The sequence below is a fragment of the Cydia pomonella genome, chromosome 17 (assembly GCF_033807575.1).
Source record: "Cydia pomonella isolate Wapato2018A chromosome 17, ilCydPomo1, whole genome shotgun sequence".
Classification (NCBI taxonomy): Eukaryota; Metazoa; Arthropoda; class Insecta; order Lepidoptera; family Tortricidae; genus Cydia; species Cydia pomonella.
Genome location: NC_084719.1, coordinates 2,327,493 through 2,352,309, shown reverse-complemented (window position 1 = coordinate 2,352,309; position 24,817 = coordinate 2,327,493). Strand labels below are relative to the sequence as shown.

At 38.1% G+C, this 24,817-nt stretch overlaps 1 protein-coding gene across 3 annotated transcripts in view; it reads left to right on the top strand.

The window, feature by feature from the left end:
- The window catches only part of LOC133527191 (ankyrin repeat domain-containing protein 29-like), a 96,103-nt gene extending 74,525 nt beyond the window's left edge, over positions 1-21,578 (top strand). For 2 of the 3 annotated variants that reach the window (XM_061864088.1, XM_061864089.1), the window contains 3 exons: positions 6,081-6,278; positions 15,347-15,544; positions 17,396-17,670. In XM_061864088.1, coding sequence (XP_061720072.1) covers positions 6,081-6,278; positions 15,347-15,544; positions 17,396-17,641 — 642 coding nt within the window. In that variant the 3' untranslated portion in view covers positions 17,642-17,670. Of the gene's footprint in view, positions 1-6,080; positions 6,279-15,346; positions 15,545-17,395; positions 17,671-18,548 lie in introns of those variants that run through there. The other variant, XM_061864090.1, reaches the window with a different exon arrangement.
- Positions 21,579-24,817: the final 3,239 nt, after the last annotated feature.

Below are 24,817 nucleotides of genomic sequence, written 5' to 3'. Positions count from 1 at the left end.
AGAGCATTATATTTTCTATCAAATAACTATATTTCTAGAGTGATACTCGGCGGCATATTAATGCTGCATGGGCATCAAAAGAGACTTTGGCTTTCTATGAACATTTGCATTCATTGAAGAATTTTTGCATCTTAGACGGCAGGCGAGTAAACTACACCCACTCTATTGTACAGAACATTATACTATGTATCAAATAACACTATATCTAGAGTGATACTCGGCGGCAAATTTATGGTGCAAGTGCACAAATAAGAAACTTAGGCTTTCTCTGAACATTTGCATTCATTGAAGTTTTTCGGCATCTTAGACGGCAGGCGAGTAAACCGCACCTACTGAATCCTACAGAGCATTATATTTTCTGTCAAATAACTGTATTTCTAGAGTGATACTCGGCGGCATATTAATGCTGCATGGGCATCAAAAGAGACTTTGGCTTTCTATGAACATTTGCATTCATTGAAGAATTTTTGCATCTTAGACGGCAGGCGAGTAAACTACACCCACTCTATCGTACAGAACATTATACTATGTATCAAATAGCACTATATCTAGAGTGATACTCGGCGGCATATTAATGGTGCAAGTGCACAAATAAGAAACTTAGGCTTTCTATGAACATTTGCATTCATTGAAGTTTTTCGGCATCTTAGACGGCAGGCGAGTAAACTACACCGACTGCATCGTACAGAGCGTTTTATCATCAATCAAATAACAGTACCTCTAGAGTGATACTCGGCGGCATATTAATGGTGCACGGGCATCAAAAGAGACTTTGGCGTTCTATGAACATTTGCATTCATTGAACAATTTTTGCATCTTAGACGGCAGGCGAGTAAACTACACCTACTGCATCGTACAGAGCGTTATATCATCAATCAAATAACAGTACCTCGAGAGTGATACTCGGCGGCATATTAATGGTGCACGGGCATCAAAAGAGACTTTGGCTTTCTATGAACATTTGCATTCATTGAAGTTTTTCGGCATCTTATTTATGCCCGTATCTTATTTATCTGTTTCTTTTTTATGCCCGTGCACCATTAATATGCCGCAGAGTATCACTCTAGAGATAAAGTTATTTAATAGAAAATATAATGCTCTGTACGATACAGTGCGTGCGGTTTACTCGCCTGCCGTCTAAGATGCCGAAAAACTTCAATGAATGCAAATGTTCATAGAAAGCCAAAGTCTCTTTTGATGCCCGTGCACCATTAATATGCCGCCGAGTATCACTCTAGAGGTACTGTTATTTGATTGATGATATAACGCTCTGTACGATGCAGTGGGTGTAGTTTACTCGCCTGCCGTCTAAGATGCCGAAAAACTTCAATGAATGCAAATGTTCATAGAAAGCCTAAGTTTCTTATTTGTGCACTTGCACCATTAATATGCCGCCGAGTATCACTCTAGATATAGTGTTATTTGATACATAGTATAATGTTCTGTACGATAGAGTGGGTGTAGTTTACTCGCCTGCCGTCTAAGATGCAAAAATTCTTCAATGAATGCAAATGTTAATAGAAAGCCAAAGTCTCGTTTGATGTCCGTGCAGCATTAATATGCCGCCGAGTATCATTCTAGAAATATATTTATTTGATAGAAAATATAATGCTCTGTAGGATTCAGTGGGTGTAGTTTACTCGCCTGCCGTCTAAGATGCAAAAATTCTTCAATGAATGCAAATGTCCATAGAAAGCCAAAGTCTCTTTTGATGTCCATGCAGCATTAATGTGCCGCCGAGTATCACTCTAGAAATATAGTTATTTGATAGAAAATATAATGCTCTGTAGGATTCAGTGGGTGTAGTTTACTCGCCTGCCGTCTAAGATGCCGAAAAACTTCAATGAATGGAAAAGTTCATAGAAAGCCTAAGTTTCTTTTTTATGCCCGTGCACCATTAATATGCCGCCGAGTATCACTCTAGAGGTACTGTTATTTGATTGATGATATAACGCTCTGTACGATGCAGTGGGTGTAGTTTACTCGCCTGCCGTCTAAGATGCCTAAAAACTTCAATGATTGCAAATGTTCATAGAAAGCCTAAGTTTCTTATTTGTGCACTTGCACCATTAATATGCCCCCGAGTATCACTCCAGATATAGTGTTATTTTATACATAGAATAATGTTCTGTACGATAGAGTGGGTGTAGTTTACTCGCCTGCCGTCTAAGATGCCGAAAAACTTCAATGAATGTAAATGTCCATAGAAAGCCTAAGTTTCTTATTTGTGCACTTGCACCATTAATATGCCGCCGAGTATCACTCTAGATATAGTGTTATTTGATACATAGTATAATGTTCTGTACGATAGAGTGGGTGTAGTTTACTCGCCTGCCGTCTAAGATGCAAAAATTCTTCAATGAATGCAAATGTTCATAGAAAGCCAAAGTCTCTCTGATGCCCGTGCATCATGAATATGCCGCCGAGTATCACTCTAGAAATAAAATTATTTGATCGATAATTTAATGCTCTGTACGATGCAGTGGGTGCGGTTTACTCGCCTGCCGTCTAAGATGCCGAAAAACTTCAATGAATGCAAATGTTCATAGAACGCCAAAGTCTCTTTTGATGCCCGTGCACCATGAATATGCCGCCGAGTATCACTCTAGAAATATAGTTATTTGATAGAAAATATAATGCTCTGTAAGATTCAGTGGGCGTAGTTTACTCGCCTGCCGTCTAAGATGCAAAAATTCTTCAATGAATGCAAATGTTCATAGAAAGTATCAGATTCTTATTTGATGCCCGTGCACCATTATTATGTCGCCGAGTATCACTCTAGAGATACTTAGTGTTATTTAATAGATAGTATTATGTTCTGTACGATACAGTGGGTGTGGTTTACTCGCCTGGCGTCTAAGGTGCAAAAATTCTTCAATGAATGCAAATGTTCATAGAAAGCCTAAGTTTCAAATTTATAGCCCTTGCATCATTCATATGCCGTCGAGTCATACTATATACGAGTCATAAAGCATCTTATAGGGTATTTACAGCAGCTTTTAGTAGAGCTGTACCCCGTTTAGTTTGGACGTTATAGCAGCAGCCGAATTATTTCTAAAAGATTTGTGGAGAATAATTAAATATTTTATTTTTTATCACCTAACTTCTGGATCGATGATTGGGGTTGCACTATATACGTTTCATTTGGCATCTAATAGACTATCCAAAACAGGTTTTAGTAGAGTTGTACTCGTTTAGTGTGGACTATATAGCACTAACCGAAATATTTCTAAAAGGTTGTAGAAAAAATTAAATCTGTAATAATCGGCTGCAATTCTGCAGGGCAGTTTGGACAAAATGCCCTTATATAACGAGACACTGCCCTAACGTTCCACCAATTGTGTTATGTATGGTGAGATTTCATACGGACTTCTTAATTTGGTAGGTTAATTTTGGTGTGAAGTTGGCGGCCAAATGTTGGCGGCCGATTGGCGTCAACATTTGGCCGCTAAATGTTGGCGGCCGACTGGCGCCAACATTTGGCCGCCAACTTTTGGCCGCTAACTTCACACCGGTATTCTATTAGGATTCCGGGAAGGAAGAGACTGCATATCGACCTTTGAGTATAACATATACATTACCTATTAATAAACTTTCAGCAAATATTGTTGCGAAGCTACTCTGGATGTAAATCAGCGTTAACTCCAGGCTGAGAATAGTTTAATTGCATTTGCATCGGATGCACTCTGGGATGCACCCGGGAACGCTTCGCTGGTAATTAGTACAGTCAAGTTAGCATCGACACACGCAAAAAAGTTGTCAAAGTCTGACAGTTGTAGTCTACGCGCGAAACGAAACACGTGACGAAAGTATAAATATGAAACAAAACAATAACTCAATTCCCTTCTTCTTTATTTTAAAAGGATTTTTAAAACTTCATTCATCATTGTATTTTCCAACATTATCTAAAAATATTCTTAGTGTAAACTTTTTCACCGACTCCAAAACAATACCTACTTACAAAAAATATACACTTACAAACAAAGTTGGGGGCCATCACTAGTATTTGGGAAAATTTACGATAATTGAATTTGCCGTTATAGGAACTCCCTACTTGTCATTAAATTTCGTCCCAAAAATTGTGACGTCTGTAGTAATTGGACCACTTTCGAAACTGACTGTACATTACAGTACACTACAGTGTAATGTGTCTACGGACCGGGCACAATTTAATCCAATATCCAGCTGCAACTACGTTGCCCCCGATATCTGGCTGCTAGTAACTAGTCATATTACTAGTTTTACAGTTCGTAGCTCCGCAAATTTCAGCAGGACATCGGCTGCCTAGCTATCAAGTTACTTTTAGCTGAGCTAGGTATGAAGAAGATTCAAATTTACCTACCTAAAAACCTCCCGTGAAGATCTTGCATCTTTGTACAGGATGTAACAAAAATCACTATTTTTACCCTTTAAAAACCTGTACACTCCTTTTTTGAAGATCCCCATACTGTACATACTGTCTATCACTAGGCTGTCAAACCTCATGAACCGTGCTAGCTAGCCAGTTGAAATTTTTACACATGATGTGTTTCTGTTGCGGCTATAGCAACAAATACTAAAATAAGATTAAAATGAATATTTAATTGGGGCTCCCAAACAACATACGTGATTTTTTTGCCGTTTGTAGGGTTCCGTAGCCAAATGGCAAAAACGGAACCCTTATGGATTCGTCATGTCTGTCTGTCTGTCCGTCCGTTTATGTCACAGCCACTTTTTTCCGAAACTATAAGAGCTATACTGTTCAAACTTGGTAAGTAGATGTATTCTATGAACCGCATTAAGATTTTTACACAAAAATAGAAAAAAAAAAAACAATAAACTTATAAAATAAGAGAATGATAAACCTAAAAAAAATATATGATGTACATTTCCATGCAAACTTCCACCGAAAATTGGTTTGAACAAGATCTAGTAATTAGTTTTTTTTAATACGGCATAAATGGTACGGAACCCTTCATGGGTCCTCAAAAATGATATTTAGGTTTCTAAGATCATTTTTTTCTAAACTGAATAGTTTGCGCGAGAGACACTTCCAAAGTGGAAAAATGTGTGCCCCCCCCCCCCCCTGTAACTTCTAAAATAACAGAATGAAAAATCTAAAAAAAATATATGATATACATTACCATGCAAACTTCCACCGAAAATTGGTTTGAACGAGATCTAGTAAGTAGTTTTTTTTAATACGTCATAAATGGTACGGAACCCTTCATGGGCGAGTCCGACTCGCACTTGACCGCTTTTTTATGGATATAGTTGAACACGCGTAGCACCCACACAAGGATATTTTAATTCCTTAGCCCGGGGAGGTCAGATCCGGATCGCTTTGATCTCTGCAAATGAAGCGGCTCGACGTATAGGTAGAATGGGACCTGTACCATTGCTTTGCGCAAGACAGGTTGGATTTGGGTTAATGCTTTCATCTTACAACGTGTAACATGACGTATTAAAAACCAAAAAAAAAAAAAAACTTCCGTTATGCTATTAAAAGCATCTCAAAAACTATTAAACACCCCTATAATGGAACAGGCACCAATAATGGGATGGTATAGACAAATTCTGTAAAACAAGTGTATACCATCAGTTTTTAATGGCTGACAACATTTTACCATAAACGAGAGCCAAAGAGCTGCTTAAGTTTAAATTTTCATTGATATTTGTTAGTTTCAAAATTAATCCCATACATCCCATGACTGGAGCAAAAAACCATAGTTTTAATTGGTTAATAATATTGAAACCAATTGCAGTACCATTCATTTAATACATAGAAACTATAAAGAACGAATTGGACATTCAACTTTTAAAGCATAAAGCGGTAGAAATTTTATAGGTGTCGGTGAAATATTCTAAAATACTCTAATTTTCCTCTTAAATGTCCCATGATTGGTGCCGCTAACATATAAGAGTTTTTGCAAAATACGCGAAACATAATGAGATTGAAACCCAAGAAAATATTAAAATGACTCGATACTTGTCGAACCTAATTGTTTAATGAAGACCGGTTGATTTATTAATCAACACATCGGTTGCTGAACTTGCTGATTAGTGTTCAGAAGTATTTTAACCCGTTTTTTTTTCTTCAGAAAAACAACGACGTTCTCCAATGCGCGTGCAGTAGAGGAGCAACAGACGTGGCAGCATACGCCATCTCCCTCGGCGCCAAAGTCCAGAACACCGATACTGCCGGAGACGCGCCGCTGGCGCTAGCGGCAAGATCTGGACATACAGCGACAGTGGAGTTACTGCTGGACAGTGGGGCGGACATAGATGCCGTTAATAAGGTAAAGTATTTTTAAAACTTATCTACATATAAAATTAACATAATTCAGCTCAATGGTGCGCGTGCTACGGCTGCTGCAGGAAACCATCGTGAACGCGGACTTCTGGCCGAAGAATGTGGTATTTCGTCGGTTCCGTGGGAATCTGCTGAATCCTATACACCGGAACAGGTCACGCAACAGGAAACAGAGCTGTGTCTCCAAAATTTAGCTCCCACGTTAAATTTACATAGCATTTAGTCTATAAAGTAAAGGGTTCTGATTTAATTTGATTACAAGTTGAATAAACTATAATATCCTCTATGTTTATTTAATTATATCAAATACCTAACAAATAGTAAAGCCAATTAGTTAATTTAGTTCGAAATCCCCAAATGAACAAAGCGTCTATTTTCATCTCCAAACCTAAATACGGCTCGTAAATAAAATATCCACATCAAATATTTTGAGACTATTGTGTTTCTGATCCCCTGTGATTTCAATTCATCAAACGTTAAATATTTAAGCTACCGTTGACATTGAACGACACTAAAGCAAATTAAATTATTTGTTCTGACCTTTCTTGAAGTACTTTTAGAAGTCTTGAGGATAATCATAAATTGTTCTTTAAATTCCATTCTTAAATGAAAGTTTCTGTACCGCATTTTAGTTCACTTTCTTATGTAGGTAGTATCCTATCAAAACATAAATGTGATATGAGAGCCAAGTTCAATATGAAGTATATGCGTTGTTGTTGACTTTGCGGACAAAAGAGTTGAGATCATAGGGACCAAGTTCTGTGTAGAAAATCATTTTTACAATGCATCTGGGGGCACGGTAGTGCCCCCGCCAAGATGAGCAAAGCGAAGCGCAAGGGCACTACCTACCTTTTCTCGAAGCACTTCGTCGGTTTTTTGAACCCTCATAACTTGGGTTTGGATTATACCAGATAAACAAAATTTTCGGGATATAATGTCAATAGTGGACTTATTAAGCATAAAAAATCATTTCAATTGCATATCTCTTATACTTTCGATTTTATTGATCTCTGAACAACCCCGATTTCGTCACTGACTCACTCACTAACTCACTCATTCACTCACTCACTGATGATCATTAAAACCCTTAGGCTACTTCCTGAAGTCCTAGAAAGCTGCAATTTGGTATTTAGAATAGTATTAGTACACAAACAACGAAAAATACAAAAACTTAAAGTTATATCCCCTAAGGGGGTGAAAAGGCACGTGGAATTTGGTATGGGAAATCTATAACAGCTGAACCGATTTATTTGAAATTTGGTATGCAGATAGTATTAGTTATGGGGAAGGATATAGAATAGTCTGCGACCCCAAAATCATCCTGTGAGAGTGAAAGGGGGAAGAAAAAGGGCGTTAGCGGGTAAAGGGGTTGGTGTTTATATGGGGAATCAGTACATTATATAGAAGATGCCTGCTCCCAGATACGTATTTTAGGATTTTTATAGTAAATCAGCCCCAACCCTTTAAATTAGGGGATAGAAAATTATCATAAACAACTTACAAAAAGAAGTGAAATCACATCAAAAATATTTTCATTTAAAATGTTGCCAAGATGAAACCATAAGGCTCGCACTGTCAAAAAGTTATCAGATCTCATGTAGAGCCAAGCTACTATAACTCTACAAGCCCTGACTTCACAAATTCTACACCTCAGTCAAAATATGTGGCTTGGCCGTTTCGTTACTACAAGAAGTATTGTATAATAAAAAATAATGAATAGTCAATACATTTTTCACCTTACGCCCATGTGACGGTAGCGAAACGACCAAGTCAGATATTTTGGCTTCGCTAGGATCATCTTGATAGATAATGCGACAAAGACACTATCTGTAATAATAATCGTTAACACTTCGTGAAATTTTATTATCATTATTTACATTTAATTCTAATCACTACTACTTATCTGTCAATAGTAATATGTCATCAGTTTATAGTGATGTCGTTCGTACTGAAAACCTTAGTCAGAGTAGACGACCATTTTCTCCCTGGATATTTACATTATGGAAACTATTTTTACACAATTTATTGTAAGTATATTAACCATAGCCTCTTCATTTGATTTTTATCATAAAAGAGTCCCACGAGTACAGATTTATCGTTCAGAAATTTGTATGGATTTTTTTTCGTTGCTAACTCTTATAATATACTACTATACTACTCTAGTAATAATTACAAAATGAAATGAAGGGGCTATGTGGTTCATAATTTTACATAAAACTGGGTAAAAACATTTTCTAGAATGTTATATTTAGAGAGGAAAATGAGGACTACGTTTGTATGGCGAAGCGATCGCATGACTTCGTCCCCTTTCGTCTTAATGTCTTGTCAGCATAAGAGCTTTCTGCAACAACTGTCGGTGTAACTCTGAGCTCGACACTTCCAAAAGCTCGCCAGCGTCGACCCGACGGCCCCGACGCGTCGCGCGACAGATCCAACTTCTAATCCAATCAGCTTTAATATTCAACAGCGAACTTCATGACATGACACTCCAATACTAACCCTTCAATAATCCACCCGCTCAAAAACACCTCAAACTCCATTACGATATTGTCAGCGTCCGACAAATTACTCACTCGATTGACCTGCTATTTCAAATATCTCTGCCACGGCAAAACTTTCTTTAACCCAACACCTTAAAACTCAATTTTAGTTTGATTTTATCTTTGATTTTATCTGGAGTGTAAAACTTCAATCGAAAAACAACGCTAACGCAATACAGATTGAATACATTGTTGAATGTATAAACTTATTTCAAAAACGGGAAGCGGAACAATTCTGCCCGCTATAACGAAGTACCACTAGTGATAAGAGTATTATTCTGCGGGAATATGACTATTCTTAGATTATTATATGTTTCTCGGTACTTTAAATATACCTGAAACTCGACGATAGTGAATTTCATAATATATATAAAATGTTTTTTTCCTAATATACAGTTTTCTACGATAAACGCAGCGTCGATGCGATGTATTTGCCGCACATCCTTTTAAAATCGGATAACCTAATGACCGTATATTGTTTTACGCAGTAAACGCAGCGGTAAGCACATTGTCATTTCCCTACATTCGTGGTCGCATGAGTTCAACGCTGCGTTTATGACATAAAACAACCGCGCGCTTTATTGTTGCCCATGCAACAGACTTTGTTCTGGTTACTTTCTCTGATTAGTGAATTAAAATGGTTCATTAATATTAACAGTTACAAGTATTACATCTTCATTTTATTTCGTATTGAATTAGCAATAGTGGATGAACCAACGCGCCAAATGTATCTCTACATTTAGGTACGCGTACAAAAGTATCTGTTATAGCCTATTTGTTATACATCTTGCGAGTCTTGCGACACATCTCTTTTATTAAGCTATTAGAAGAACAGAGAAAGGTTTGATCTTGACTGTACCTACCTTACTGTAATATAAAAAATGCATTGTTTGTATAATGTTTTCTTCAATATCACATATTTCATAACCATGAGTCACAAAGCAATTATTTTGAAATATTTTTAAATTCCATTCATAGTTAAAACTTAATTTGAACTTCTACTGAATACAAAAACGAGAACTCATCACTGTTACTTATTATTTGAAAAATATATTTTCATTCACAAACTCCCGAAAGGAACATCACTAGGGCCAGTATAACGAAGTACGGCCAGCGTGCCTACCTGTACCTGTACCTCGACGAGTAACGTCCAATTATTTACCCAAATCAGATCTGAACTGTTCGTTTAAATTGGTCATTTTAATTAAATGCTCTATTTGGATTTTGGGCTTATGGTTTTTCTGTTACCGATTGTTAGGCACTGTTGGGTTATAGATTTTCATATTCTTAACTTATTTGAAAGTGCCACGGTAGAGTAAAACACGTTCTAATAGATGGTCGCTTTTCTGTGAACATCACAAAAGTTAACGATTCGGATACATTCTTCTATGGGGCATGGTACACTGTATCCGATTCGCACGTCGCTGTCGCTCCGAAGTTTGAGCGAGACAACGCTATGCGCGTATTATATCGACATACCGTTCGCACGACGATGCAGTGTGCCGTGTGCCATGCCCTTAAGACTATATTCCGGTTGCTGTCTAAACGGCTGGGCCATGGTGCGCCGAGGCCAAGAAGCTGGTCAGGGAGATGGGCGCCGGTTGAGGGAGCGAGGCTGCGACCGCCGGGCTGGATCTTATGTGGTCCAACAAAATCCTGTCATTCAGCGTGGCAACACAGTTGGCATATTAGGAACGTTCAGGCCAGGTAAATAGGGAACAGTTCGGTTCGGGACTTAAAAGGAAATTTTTGACGGGGCTAGTTTGTTATTATTAGTGTAATTATGATTATAGCCTGTAATATATTATATTTAAGAACTTTGATACTAATTGTACAGTCAGCATCAAAAGTAGCGGATGAAACAACGCGCCAAAAGTATCTGATATTCCGTATAACTTTTCCAAATGTAGATAATTTTCTAAAATTCGTGTTTAAAAATATATCTTTTACAGTCTTAGTTGTTCTAAGTATATTAAAGACATCATTTTTGTTAAGCTGTTACAGAATGGTAGATCCTTATGAAGCGTTATTTGATCCGCTACCTTTTATTATATTTGTATTATTTATATTTTAATAAATATTGACATCATGTGACGTCTTGACAGTTTCTAAGATATGATGAACATCTTACAAATTGAAAGAAGTAAAACGTTTTAGCATGTCGATAAGGATAAAGTACAAAAATTGGGCTTTCAAATCCGTTATGCATTGTATGATGATCCGGTAAAGCTGTGCACACCGTGCGTGTGACGAACAACTCGGGTTTGTAGGAGATGCAGATCGAGATGTGCTGTACGCCTGGAATATGTCTGTATACTGCCTTAAATGATATCATAATTGGCTACTTGACAGTTTTTGGTAAATAATGTCAATCGATCTTGATTTTCCTTAGGATCAAATGTCTATATAGGACTCATGGCATTTAAGCAACACAAAGGTCAGAAATGAGAGTAAAAGTCTGACGCTCGCACTCGACGATTGAAACGCCTCTAACAAAATTATATTGTAATGTGACGTCACATTACATTAGTCTGTACTAAATGTATGGAAATGTAAGAAAATTGCTATTTTTCAATAAAATGTAAGGAATCGAATGGTACCATTTTCTTTTTGAAAGTAAGAAAACAAAATTACTTTGGTTCCTTGTATTTTTTTAAATCACAATATGTTTTTTTTTTAATTCCACTTTTTTATAATGTATGGCTCATTTTATATCCATGTAGCTCAATTTTCTTATAGTATTCAACATGTGTCAAGTACCCAATTGCGCATCATATCATATGATCGACCCTAGCATATTCAATTCAATTCAATTTATTTTATTTCGGATCATGTCCATAGTGTTAGTGTACATTCACTTAATCCTATGTTAGTATAAAATATGACACAAAATTTCATCAACGAATATGTCACTTAGCTGATGCGACTTCAATGTTTAATAACATCAAGTTAAAAGCCATGATTGAAATATGAAATACCCGACACGGCAGAAATTGCATTAATATGGGAAAAGCTCATAATGAATTCGATCTAGTCTGCGTACACGTGTTGTATCATCCTGCCTGACACTCCTGACGGCTGACAGTGGGTTAGATATGGGGGTCGATTCTAACTTAACTGTTTCTCTAACGCACCGTCTCTCAATGTGATCTTCAAAGTAGTATCAAAATAAGATCAAAACCGTAACAAATTGTTAAGTCGAAATTGGATTCCGTGTGTGTAATGTACAACAATTAGGTTTACGCCACCAAGGCTCGAAAACCTTTTAAAGGGTCTAGCCGCAATTCTATAGTGAAACTGCCCCTGGCTGAAATGTATACCTTTCTTAGAAGCGTTAATTGGTCTTATTATAAGATATCATTTTACAATATTTCAAGCCTGGAATCCCCTTGGTTTGGATAAAAAAAAAAAAATAAGTAAAATCTTTTTTAATTTTTTTAAGCTAAACTAATGGTTAGATTTCTTTGAAATTCGGATTATACATGGCACTAATAGCAATATATTTTCAAAAAAAAAATCAAGGTTCTAACTTATTTACAAAGGCCTAAAAAGATTTTTTTTTTGTTTAAAATTTTTTTTTTTTATTATTTACAAGAGGGCGACAACCTCAATTTTTGGGTATTTAATGCACAATACAATATTGTATGAAATATATTTTTTTCATAAATATCCATTTGTGGCAACAAGGTTAAAATGTCTTACTAATGCAGGCCATTCGACTTAAGGCGTCTCACTAATAAGGCAGTTTCACTATAGGATTGCGGCTAGACCCTTTCCGAACCGTTATCATGTAGGTACTTGGCGCAAACCTTATAATTTCGGTTTCGTTCATAAAACTGCTATTTTGGTTGTTATGAGAACATTTCCATAAATTTCTTGTGAGATTAACCGGTTTAGAACTATAAAGACCAACTTCTTCCTATGTCGGTGTCTTTGTTTACGCGGCATCGGCACACCAAGTAGGCCGGTGCCGATACAGCCGGTTGGCCGTCTCGTCGTAAGTCGATTAAACCGGTTTATTTAGGTTACAATTAAGTTCTAGAAACGATCGCGTTCTTACGAAAGTTCCATTTTAAAAACCGGTTCCGAGCTTTGCACGCCACTCCTGTACATACCCAAAGTTCAAGCCTAGTTTTCTGATTGACCCTTTATTCGCATGAAGAGGAGTAAATATACCTTTTCTTGTAACTTGTAAAATAATTAATAATATCAATGTATAGTGTATTGACAAAGCCTGTTGCATGTATTAGCTGATTTTTGTTTTTGTCCACTTGACGAAGCCTGCGTTGCTGATCGCAAACTATGGATGGATTTGTTTCTACGTATATACTTTTTTGTGTTTTAAATAATGTTACTGTTCCTTCAATTGAGGGGGGATTTAAATCTTCTCGGATCAGAGGTGTAGGGTTAGAGACGGTGTAGCTTTATTTGACGTTCATAAGCGCATTGTAATATGCCGACTTGAATAATAAACTATCTTTATCTTTAACTATAGATATTATGCTTGTATGCGCTTTTTGGTCCTACATAGTAAACTTATATGAATAACTAACTGCTGTTCATTACCGTCCTCGAGATTGTTTAGAATCTGTTAACAGCTACTTCTCAGACCTTATTCCAAAGTCATAAATGCATCAACAGCCAGTTAAAAGGGTTGCTGTAAGTAGATCCATATTCTTTTATCTTAAAAATCATACGAACCTCGCCGCCGCCATACAATCGAATAAAAAAATCTTTAACTAAAAACCATAGAAATACATAATTCTTTATTTACAATAACGATATACTGTATATCGTTATAGTATTCATCTGTATCCATTATGTATATCATATACATAATGGATACAGATGAATACTATAACTAGTTTATATACAAAATAGGCCCCTATAGGCCCAAACATTTTAAACCATAGAATAGGTACCTAGTCAACTTTAACCTAACTTATATTTTCGTATAAGTTGAACTTTCTTTTTGAAAACTGAATGAAAATGTTGCCCTGTGTCATCTGGGCTACAAAATTAATCGTTTGATACACACGACACAATTATACCAAAGTCAATTTGACTTTTGTCGAAATCGGAGAAACATACTACAGAATATCACTGCGTTGTAGATTTATTTCCAAATTGCACATTTGTCATTTCACTGAGCTGAGCATCGTAGGCGGTAATAAATCATAAACGGTATCTATCATCATGAGGTATAGACTGGACCATGCCACGCTAAAGGCTTGATTGATCACCGTTTAGCGAATAATCTCGTATCGAATTATTTCCGAATGTCTACAGACCATTACCCCTCGAGTTTTTACCTTCGAGCAACACCGGGAAGCACTATTTCCCCTATGCCGAAGCACATGCCCAACTGGGCATAGCGCAGTGTGTGTTGTGACTCGTGACTCGTCCGTACACAAAAAGAGATCGAGGTGTGCAAGATTTGTCTTTGACGTGTGTCATATCCTATGTATTTGTGTCGTCATTCGACGTTCTCACCCCCCCCCCCCCTCCCAAACGGCAGAACGATTTGTACGATAAGATATCACTTGGGGTCCTCCCTTCTGACTTGTCGTGTCGGTAGCCAGTGTTGCTCGAATGTTTTTACCACTGGCCACTGTCAACTCATGGTAAGGGTAGGTAGGTAATACTGCTCAATGTTTCCATATGATGCGGAAAGCAAGCGAGCCGTGTTTTCAAACGAACAGGTCAGTATGAAGCATAGGTAGCTGTTACTAACCTGTCACATTCTTTAGGTACACATTTAGAGGAGCACTTTCTCCTAATTTCCTAATGTTGCACTAAAAAAGAAAGCGCACAGAAAGCTTATTTTGATATTACTACGTTTATTTGAAATAGTATTTCAATTTCCTAAAAAGCGGAATATTGTTACAGATAAATCTTTAAGTCGATAGTCCAAATAGTCCAAAGAAACTGCAAGGGCAATTTAACACTCATTTCTACTAGAATCTACATATTGGTACGTCAGATAACTTGAGAATTCAATTTCCAGCCTTCCAGCTCTTTCGAATATGTAACTAGGTCGTTCTCGTTTTGTTATTTTTCTCTTTTACACTTACTTGAGATGTGTACCTTTCTGAAGAGTGCTTCTCGTGCATTGTCAAAGAATACTTCAAATTGCATTACCCGTAAATTGAAGGAAAAATGTTATGTAGGTATTACGAGACATTAAAAACAAAACTACTTTAGTCCTGAGTCACGTTTTATAAAATAATTGTAACCCGTAATGGCTGTTTTTCACTTTTTAGTCAAGGATTTAGAAAGAGTCTATGCACACTTATTTACTCGTACATCAGTATGGTAATTTCAACCACTCAGAACAACTGATGATTCGTAATTCATAATCTTAATAACGTCCCTCAAAAACAAAATACTCAAGTCCTCCAAAAAAATCTGGTTGTTAGTCGGTTGCATAATTCGCATTTAGGTTAGGTTACGTTTTTTTTGCTGCCGTTTAAATACTAGCCAAGGAAATGTAAACTAATATTTTATTCCTCAGGCTGGGCGGACAGCATTGCACGTAGCTTGCGAAGGCGGTCACTCGCAAACCTGTGCTCTCCTGGTGACCCGCGGAGCGGATAGAGAGTTTAGAGATCAGGCAGGCCGCACGCCCCTGCATTTGGCTGCTGTACATCGACATACCGACTTAGTGAGGACGCTTCTGGACCACGGGTGCAACGTCGACTCCACTGACCAGGTGACCTAACGTAACTTGACAGCTGCTCGGCCCTAATGCACAAGAAATGCGCGTCTCTTAATGCACCGCCTGCGCGGCAGCCCAACACCATGCTGAGCGTGTTCGCGAAACGCAACAAAGCCTCCATGCTCGTATTTGCGGAAATGTGATATGAATTTTTTTTCGTCTCGTTTGTTTTGTTTCTCAATGTTTGTATACTAACATATACACCTATTAACACCACCTATTGTAAAACCTGCAAAAGAGTCTTTAAAATCAAGTTCGGCCCATTAGGGCCCATAATCGGCGTAAACTGTAATTGCTGAGGTCGCCGTCATCGAAATCGATGAGAAGTTACTAACATTATAGTTTTAAGTGACCTATTTGCACTTATACTATTAATATTATGGACAAATACCGGAAATAAATGATTCAATTTAATTGAGTAGGCTAAAATATAATGCCATATGAAATAATTAAAATGTAATATGTCCAAACTTTCAGATTTCAATCTATGGATTAAACTACATGTATTGCCTTTAGAGAGTGCAAATGATAAATCACAGAACGTAGAAATCGACCCATTAATTACTCACACACTGACTCGATATCATAATTGAGATAGCAAACTAAGAGCTACAGAGCTTAGAATAGATTTTATTATCAGGAATATCTCTCACCCGACGCCCGACGTCCGACCCTCGAGCCGCCATTCATCCCCGTAGTTGCGTCTGACACGGCTTTGAATTTATTGTGACAGCTATCCCAATCATGTGAAGTACTATACTTTAGCAAATTCTTGATGGTGCTAGAGTCAGACCAAGCTAAGTTGGCAGCGATTTGGATTTGGATAGCCCAGCCTGGGCGAGTGTTAAGTAAAATTTGACTTATATATTTTAATTGGTCGTGGACATTCTTGGATTTTTAATAAGAGTAATATCATATAAGTAGGCATATTTTTAATAGTCTTGCTTATAAAATTGTATTGTTTGCATGCTGTTTGTGGACAGCTGAATAAGGAGGACAACAACAAATGTGAACGCAAATGCAAATAAATGATTTAATGATTTTGACGTTTAATATAACACTGGCACTGTCTGAGCTGTCAAAATCTTGGTCTGACTCTATAATGAAAACTTACAGCTCGATTCAGATTTAATAATTTATTCCGGTTTAGATTTAATTTTGATACGAGCTAGAAGATATCGCTCACGCTGATTGAAGGTGAAGTGAATGCCGAAAATATCAAAGAAAGCAAAACAGTTCGACACAGATATTAATGATAATAATATGTGTGGAAAAAATCATTGCTCTAACTTCAAAAACCACGGAGGAATCTGTCAAGCACGTGTGTATGGAGAAATGACCACTCCAGTTGCCTCTTAATAAATTAATATGAAAATGTAGCTTGTTCTAACAAGACAACGACATTGGCCACTAGCCCGTGACTTTACGGGTCATTTTATATTCAAATATTTACCAATCAAAATACTAATCAAGGCGTACTTAACTTAAATCAATGTGTCATTTTTAATTTCATCACTGGACGCATAGAAGCAATAGAAGAATCAATGTTGAGTACCATCTTAGCCTGTGATCTTACATAAAATAACCTTCCTATTCGTTATTTCACTTTACTAATTAATTAAAATTTAACACGAGTTTATTGGATGGAAGACCCCCTTGGGTCACATTAAAACATTTTAAGTAAAATTATCTTGGTCCGGGCCAGTTCATAATAGACTCTATCACGTTACATTAAAGTACTTTTTTTGCAAAATGCAGTTATGGCTCTGTATAGTCCAAATGGCATGCCGAGCTATTTCAAAATAGACTTTCATGTCTTGTGTTAGAGTATGATTTATTTTGCAGAACGGGGTGACGGCGCTTCAGATGGCTTGCGCGCAGGGCTGCCGTGGCATTGTGGAGCATTTGCTCGCCTTCAACGCCGACGTGCATTTGCAAAATAATGTGAGTATTCAGGCGCTTCGATTTTACGCTTACCTGCATTTTGCTCTTGTATGCTTGCTATTTTTCTTTGAACCATCATACCTCACCAATACTTGTGATAGCTACAAAGTGCTAAATCGACTAAGCCACTTGGCATTGCCGATTTAGCTTTTGCATTGAACCCACACGCAAAAGCGAATATAATGTATCGAAATTATGTGAGATTATTGGCACGAATTTGTGGCGAATAGGTCGAGGTCGGAACCCCGGCTAGTACCAACCAGAAACTTATTATTTTATAAATTAATAGATATTTACTTAAACTTTACTGCACAAAGCTATACAATTATGTACAGATGGCGAACTTAATGCCAAAATGGATTCTCTACCCTTCAACCATAATAGGACCAATGTGATGTGTTTCCCTCTAACTACAGTTTCTCATGGATTGTAGGTTCTGTCATCTTGTGGGCTACATTGGAAGCTTAAACTTGACATTTACTTTTCCTGCCAATAAACACCGGCTTCTGTGCTGCCCTCTATAGTTCATGCACATTCCCTATAGCCCAAACCATCTTGTAAACGGAAGTTCCCAAGTCTGGGCCCAGGCGTGGAAAGTGTGTGGGCAAGTAATAGTAGAAAATAAAGAACCTCCAGCTACACTGCTAATGTTTTCCCCATGCCAGCCCACCATGCCATGGCACGCAATATTTGGTGTCACTACCTCAAACTGCATGGAAAACAACTCGCTAAAGAGCATAAAATGTTCTTATTACAAATGATTCATGCTATTTTATGCCACACAGTAAAAAAGCATAACTTCGTTTATTTTAGTGGTTTATGTGTGTGAATTCTTGTATACATTAGCCAACCTCCACTTGCTGGACAGTGTGGGCCATGCAAATAGGGTTTGAATTCACATGCCTGTTAATTAGTGTGATTTGTTATTATTGTCAATTCATTATAAAATCTGTTACGAAAAATTAAACATTGTGCTTGAGGTCCGTGATTTCTATCTCATTAGAGATAAAGAGAGAGATACGTTAGTTAGAGCAGTGTATGTTTTCTGTGTCAGGTGGGATCGTCAGCGCTGCACGCCGCGTGCGCGGCCGACGCCACCGACATCGTTGAGCTCCTGCTGGCTCACGGTGCAGATCCGGCCCTCACTGACCAGGTACGATAGATAGTGCCATCGTTCATCGGAACAGGGTGCCTAGCCAAGATGCCAATCGTTTTCGACGAAATGAAGCATACTCTATAATTTATCTCTGTCCCACTATTGTGGAAGAGTTATAGAAAGAGATTAGAGTAGAGAGAAGAGTTTACTACGGCGCATACGATTGGCATCTTTGCTAATGCTTAATGGAAAATGCGTAAGGTCCATGACGACAATTTAAGTGTTGCTGTTAGTAAAGATGCTGACACCGCTGACTTCGTGGCTACTGGCTCATAGATATTTTTTTCTTCCTCGCGTTTTCCCGGCATTTTTCCACGGCTCATGGGAACCTGGGGTCCGTTTGAAAACTAATCCCAAGATTTGGGGTAGGCACTAGTTTTTACGAAAGCGACTGCCATCTAACCTTCCAACCCAGAGGGTAAACTAGGCCTTGTTGGGATTAGTCCGGTTTCCTCACGATGTTTTCCTTCACCGAAAAGCGACTGGTAAATATCAAATGATATTTCGTACATAAGTTCCGAAATATAAATATACTGGCTCATAGATATGTATTTTATTTATGTCCCAGCTACTAAAATATCAGTTCGATTGTCAAATCTGCTACCTTCTACACAATGTTCGTCGGTCGGGTTTACTACTAAATGACGGCAGGACGGGGCAAATTGGGTGGTGAATTACCTTCCTTGAAAATAACCTCGAGATCACCAATGAGGTCCCTAATAGTTATAAGTTGACTGAAGTAAAGGTCCATACCGAGCCGAGCCCCTTCCGTGTCGAACTAATATTTAATAGAGAATTTCAGTTCCTGTAAAGTTAAACATGGCCTTGTTGCAAATTACTACCCAAAGCTAAATTACTAGATATATAGTTTGACATGTATTCCATTATTTCTTTTTAGTTTTCTTTTTCCTTTGCTTCTTAATTTTTAATTTCATGGTAATTTTGAATTTGTTTTGTTTTTTGGATAATTATTATTGACATTTTGTAATTATAGTCAACACCAATAGTAGCGATGAAAAAACGCGCCAGAAGTATCTGTAACCGTGGTATAATCTTCCAAGTATATCTTTAGGTATCTCTTTCTGTACAGGCGAAGTATCTTTCACGGTCTAATTCATCTACATGCAGAAACATATGTCTTCGTGTTATTAGAGAATTGTAGATACTTTTGACACGCAGTCTGATATTTTGTACATTTTACATTACTGAGATGTTCCCGTATCAGTTGCAAAGTCTCGCCGCTTTTATGTATCACTTCCTGAGAGAAACTTTCGTGATAAAATGTTGCGCGCTCTCAACGGGGATTTCAAACTTGCTCGCTCTCGAGTCGCGACACACTTCAAACGGATAGAAGGGGATTAGGTTTCGCATATTACGTGGATCTTCACTTTGTTAATATGATGATTATAATAATTTCATAGAATATAAATTAAGAGGACAGTAGACGACCTGGGTATTAGGTATTATAGAAATAAATTCTACACAATGTATTAAATCAATATGATATCAATTATACAATAGCTTTGCCTATTCGTTTAACCTTGTTTGACGACCGGTTTGGCCTAGTGGGTAGTGACCCTGCCTACGAAGCTGATGGTCCCGGGTTCAAATACTGGTAAGTATTTGAACCCGGGACCAAACCGGTCGTCAAAAATATAAATAAACATGCATAAATACACAATACATAGTGTGTTTGTTGTTAGTTCCACTAAAGTAGATAAAATTTCGATGCCGATGTGACAAGTTATCAACAGGCAACCTATTAGGACGAAGCCAGACGAGCGTAATTTTTGAGTTGTGAGTCGCGTAATTTCGGTTGCTCAATTTCTGCTGCATTCGGTTCCATACAAAATGACTGTTTGGTTCACACGGCGACACAAAATACATTGTCTGCTGAAGGTACGCAGCTCTAAAACTCACAAAATTACGCAGCTCAAAAGTCACAAAACTACGCTCGCCTGGCTTCACCGTTAGTAACTACGACCCTGAGAGCCATCACCGATCCATCTCCCGTGGCCTGTCACTTCTCGCTGTGATCTATGATATTCGACACACTATCCCCGACGTCAGATGAGGTTGGTTATGCGTGAAACTAAGGGATAATATGGTGACATTAACGTATATTTATCATGAAGCGTTGGCATATGTATGTAGGGGAAGCCGAGGTAAGTTGAAACAGCGTCAATTTTGGGTATTTATAATCGTTTGAGGCAAGGACGCATATTGAGGGAGCAGCGGACGGCGGGACGAGGTTAAACATCGTAGGCAGCAACAGTTAGGTATAGATGTCTCAAAATTGACGTTGTTTCAATCTACCTCTGTTCTAACTCACCTTGGTCTCCCCTAGACTGGTTTGTGTTTCTCTATTATGTACGCATTTTACAAACACTAAGTAAATATACTTAAATATAAAGCTCAATTAAAATTTAAACTTTTGTGACATAATCTCTCTAAAACAAAGCATAGTTTCTTCATAGCAACTTAGTTTTCAGCATTTGATTACATGACTCTGCTCTTTGCCCTCAGAATATTATTGTCTTTGTATCAACTGACTAAAGATAAGGACGCTTTTACTAATCCGATAATCGAAGATCTTGGTCCTATTCCCAATTGTTACGCCAGTGTAGGCGAATCGAGTTTCTGGTTGACTTCGGTACAGTACGAGTGAACAAACGGTTATAAATAAAAAGAATATCGCAATCAAAATTCCAAAAAATATTCTGCAAGTAGGTCTCAAGTCTCAAAGGATGTTTCACAATTATCTTAATTAGTTTCAATATACCGACGTTTTGAGGGTTCCATAGTCAACTAGGAACCCATATAGTTTAGCAATTCCCTTTTTGTTCCGCGGTTTTGCTCCGTGATCGTGTGGGCTAAAAAGCTGAAATTTTTCACGAATATTTAAATCAGTTACGCCTACAAAGTCGTAAAATAAAAATCAGAAGTGGTTTTTTTTGTTAATAAAAGTGGGGATGAATGTTTTTTTTTGGTTCGACCCTTTAGTAGGTGTTATTGGATAGGTCGTTCAAACCGAAAAAGAAAGAACCAGTTTTTAAGAAACGTAATATTTTCGGAAATAATCGCTCTGAAAGAAAAAAAAACATCATTTCATATTTTTTGAACCATGGGTCCAAGGTAGGTAGTAAAAACTTCCAAGGAAAACTATAGCGAACCTGATCAGTTCAGACGTTTGTGAGTTTAAAAAAAAGTCTATTTTGACGGACGGGAAACTACGGAACCCTACACTGAGCATGGCCCGACATGCTCTTGGCCAGTTTTTTTGTGAATCATTGCATTATCGGCATATTGGGTGATATCACTTTCAATCTCTGATAAAATGAGTGATTTCCAGAACGTTACTTCTGGTAGTTCTGGTGCCGACACCAATGCGGTAAAGACTGCAACGCAATTTTTGAAGGAAATTGACAGTGGTACTGATATGGCTGCAATGATGTAGCAGTGACGCTTCAACCGCGACATTTCTGCAGTCACCATACGAATGTAACCTGCCAGTTTGCTGTTCCATAGCTTTATTTTGTTGATAGAATTGATGATTAGCGACATTTACTAACTTTAGCAGACGGTTTGACGCTGACACTCGGTAAGTGTTCCGAACGGCATTTGTTCCGGATCAACGGATAGGTATTCCAGTTCCAGTGGCAATCGCGGTTTTGTTCCACTCCAACAATGCTCCGGATCCGATACAATCTGGTTAACTCCGCCTATTAGCGGGCCATTAGTTAATCTGTCTCCCAGCTATAGCCTGAGTCACATTCAACAACTTTACTTCTTGCGGTCATCTTATTTTGACACGAACTTGAAGATTGCTTACGCTAGTTGGTGCACGCGAAATGAAGTAAAAGTCGTGCGTAAGATGTGGCCAATCACCAAGGCGATGTTCAAGGTCGTGTCAAAACCAAGGCGCTTCTAATTTAACAATTTGCTTTGCTTTGATCTGATTTTAATATCACGCACGATTTCCACTTCACTTCGCATGCACCAATTAGCGTGAGCGATTTTCAAGGTCGTATCAAAATAAGATCAAATTGTTAAATCTGAATCGAGCTCCAGGGGTAGTGCAGTTTAGTGAAACTGCGAGCCCAGTCCAGGCCGCAAAAAATACACCTACAAACAAACAAACATTTATTCAGCAAATAGGCCACAGGGGCACTTTTACATGTCTAATTTTTACAATCATAAAAATAACAAAATACAGTTAGAAATATGGAATCAATTAAATATTAGATACTTTATTAGAGATGTATACAGTCTCTAAATGTCGAATTACACAAAAAAACTATGATAAAAAATACACGATGACATTAATTATCACCTGGTAGTGACAATTAGCTGTGCATTGCTAGTCCAACAAATAAATATTGATGCCAGGTACCATCACTACTTATTGACCCAGTAATGGACAGGAAATTGTCAGTGTGGGGATTAGGCCCCTGAGCATGGTCCTCGGGTCAAAAACTTTTAGACACAGTCTCACGTCTCCCTTTTTAATATTTGGATCGAAATTCTTTTCGTTGTCTTGTTTTGGACCACTCTTTCACGCTATATAATATAAAACGCTATATAATAAATAAAAAAGACGAGAGCTCTTGCATGTCTTTTTAGCTGTAGATTACATTTACAAAATAAAAAACCAGACAACGAAAAGAATTTTGATCCATTTACAATCACAACAAACTGTCGAAACTTCAGACTTTGAAACGAATTCAAACAGAATAGTTCCACACTGCCTGTCAATGAACCACCAAATATAGATACAGGTCAGACTACAATTAAAAATAGCTCCTTATTCCGAGGTGATAGTAGTGAGTATCAATGATTACGAATAAAACAACGCGATTGCCGCCCTGGAATACTCTTCCAAATATGATGGTATTATATTAGTATAGTTTGTGTTCAAAAGTTCACTTCCGCTTAGTGAGAGTGAAAGAAGAATACGAACCTACGGGGCCTTAAGTTATTCAAGAATAGTAGGTACTTTTTACGGTAATCTGATGCCTTACTTTTTATGCTGACTGTCCAATTGTACTTGTACGGTCAAGGAATTTAATTTCCTACCCATTTCGTACCTTGTCACAGTGACAAACAACATGAAACTCGCCAGAGACCTCATACTATTGTCACTGTGACAAGGTACGAAATGGGTAGGAAATTAAATTATTTGACTGTACATACAATAATATTTTGGGTGCCTAAAACACTGCTTGTTCAGAAACAAACCAAACGAAACAACAATAGACAGGGATCGGTTTTACTTGCCGATGTTAGTCATGCAACATTGGCAACGTGCTCACATTAATGCCGATCCAATAAACAATGCCAAGCTTCCGCCGAAACCATACTGAAATCCGGACTCGTTGCGTATATAAACGCACGTACTAACTTTAATTACATAAGTATTTTGTACAGTCGAGGGCAAAAATATATATCGAAAGAATCGTCTCACAACTACGCTCTTATTACACTGGAATAATATGCTATGGGACATATTTTTGAGTACGATGTGTACACCCGTATTTTTACACTTGACTGTAGGTCAAAATCTATAAATGAATCCTTGTATTAAAATAGGTACTGTAAATTAAGAAGAAAGGGGGTTCTCAGCTTCTCCATTTGGGACTACGTATATGTTCCCACGGCGGCATACAAGCATACGGTCCTGATGGTAAGCAGTCACCGTAGCCTATGAATGACTGCAACTCTGCGAGATGTTACATGCGCGTTGCTGACCCTTTAAAAACCTGCACACTCCCATTTTGAAGAATCCCATACTGTAGACCTTCGGGAAAACTTCGGAAGGGAACTCATTCCACAGCCGAAGCGGCCGCGGGAGGAAGTTCCTCTTAAACCGCACAGTGTGCGACCATTTAGGTTCTGTGAGGATGAACACCCTTTTTTTTTTTGACGGAGTGGGAATGCATTTACGCACGGTGTGTGGGACTCGCCACTCCTTTCCCCTCTTCTGGGAAGAGGGGGGGGGGGGGGGTTGGGGGAATTTAGCCCTACCCACTAAACCCACTCCGGCGTTTCACCCTCTTTGCCGTTCATGAGGGCGCACTGGGATCGATGATGACATTCACCACGGCGCCCTCCGGCAGCCCCGGCGTAACGCCAGGGCACCCTCACAATGGAGGGGGGGATCAGAAACG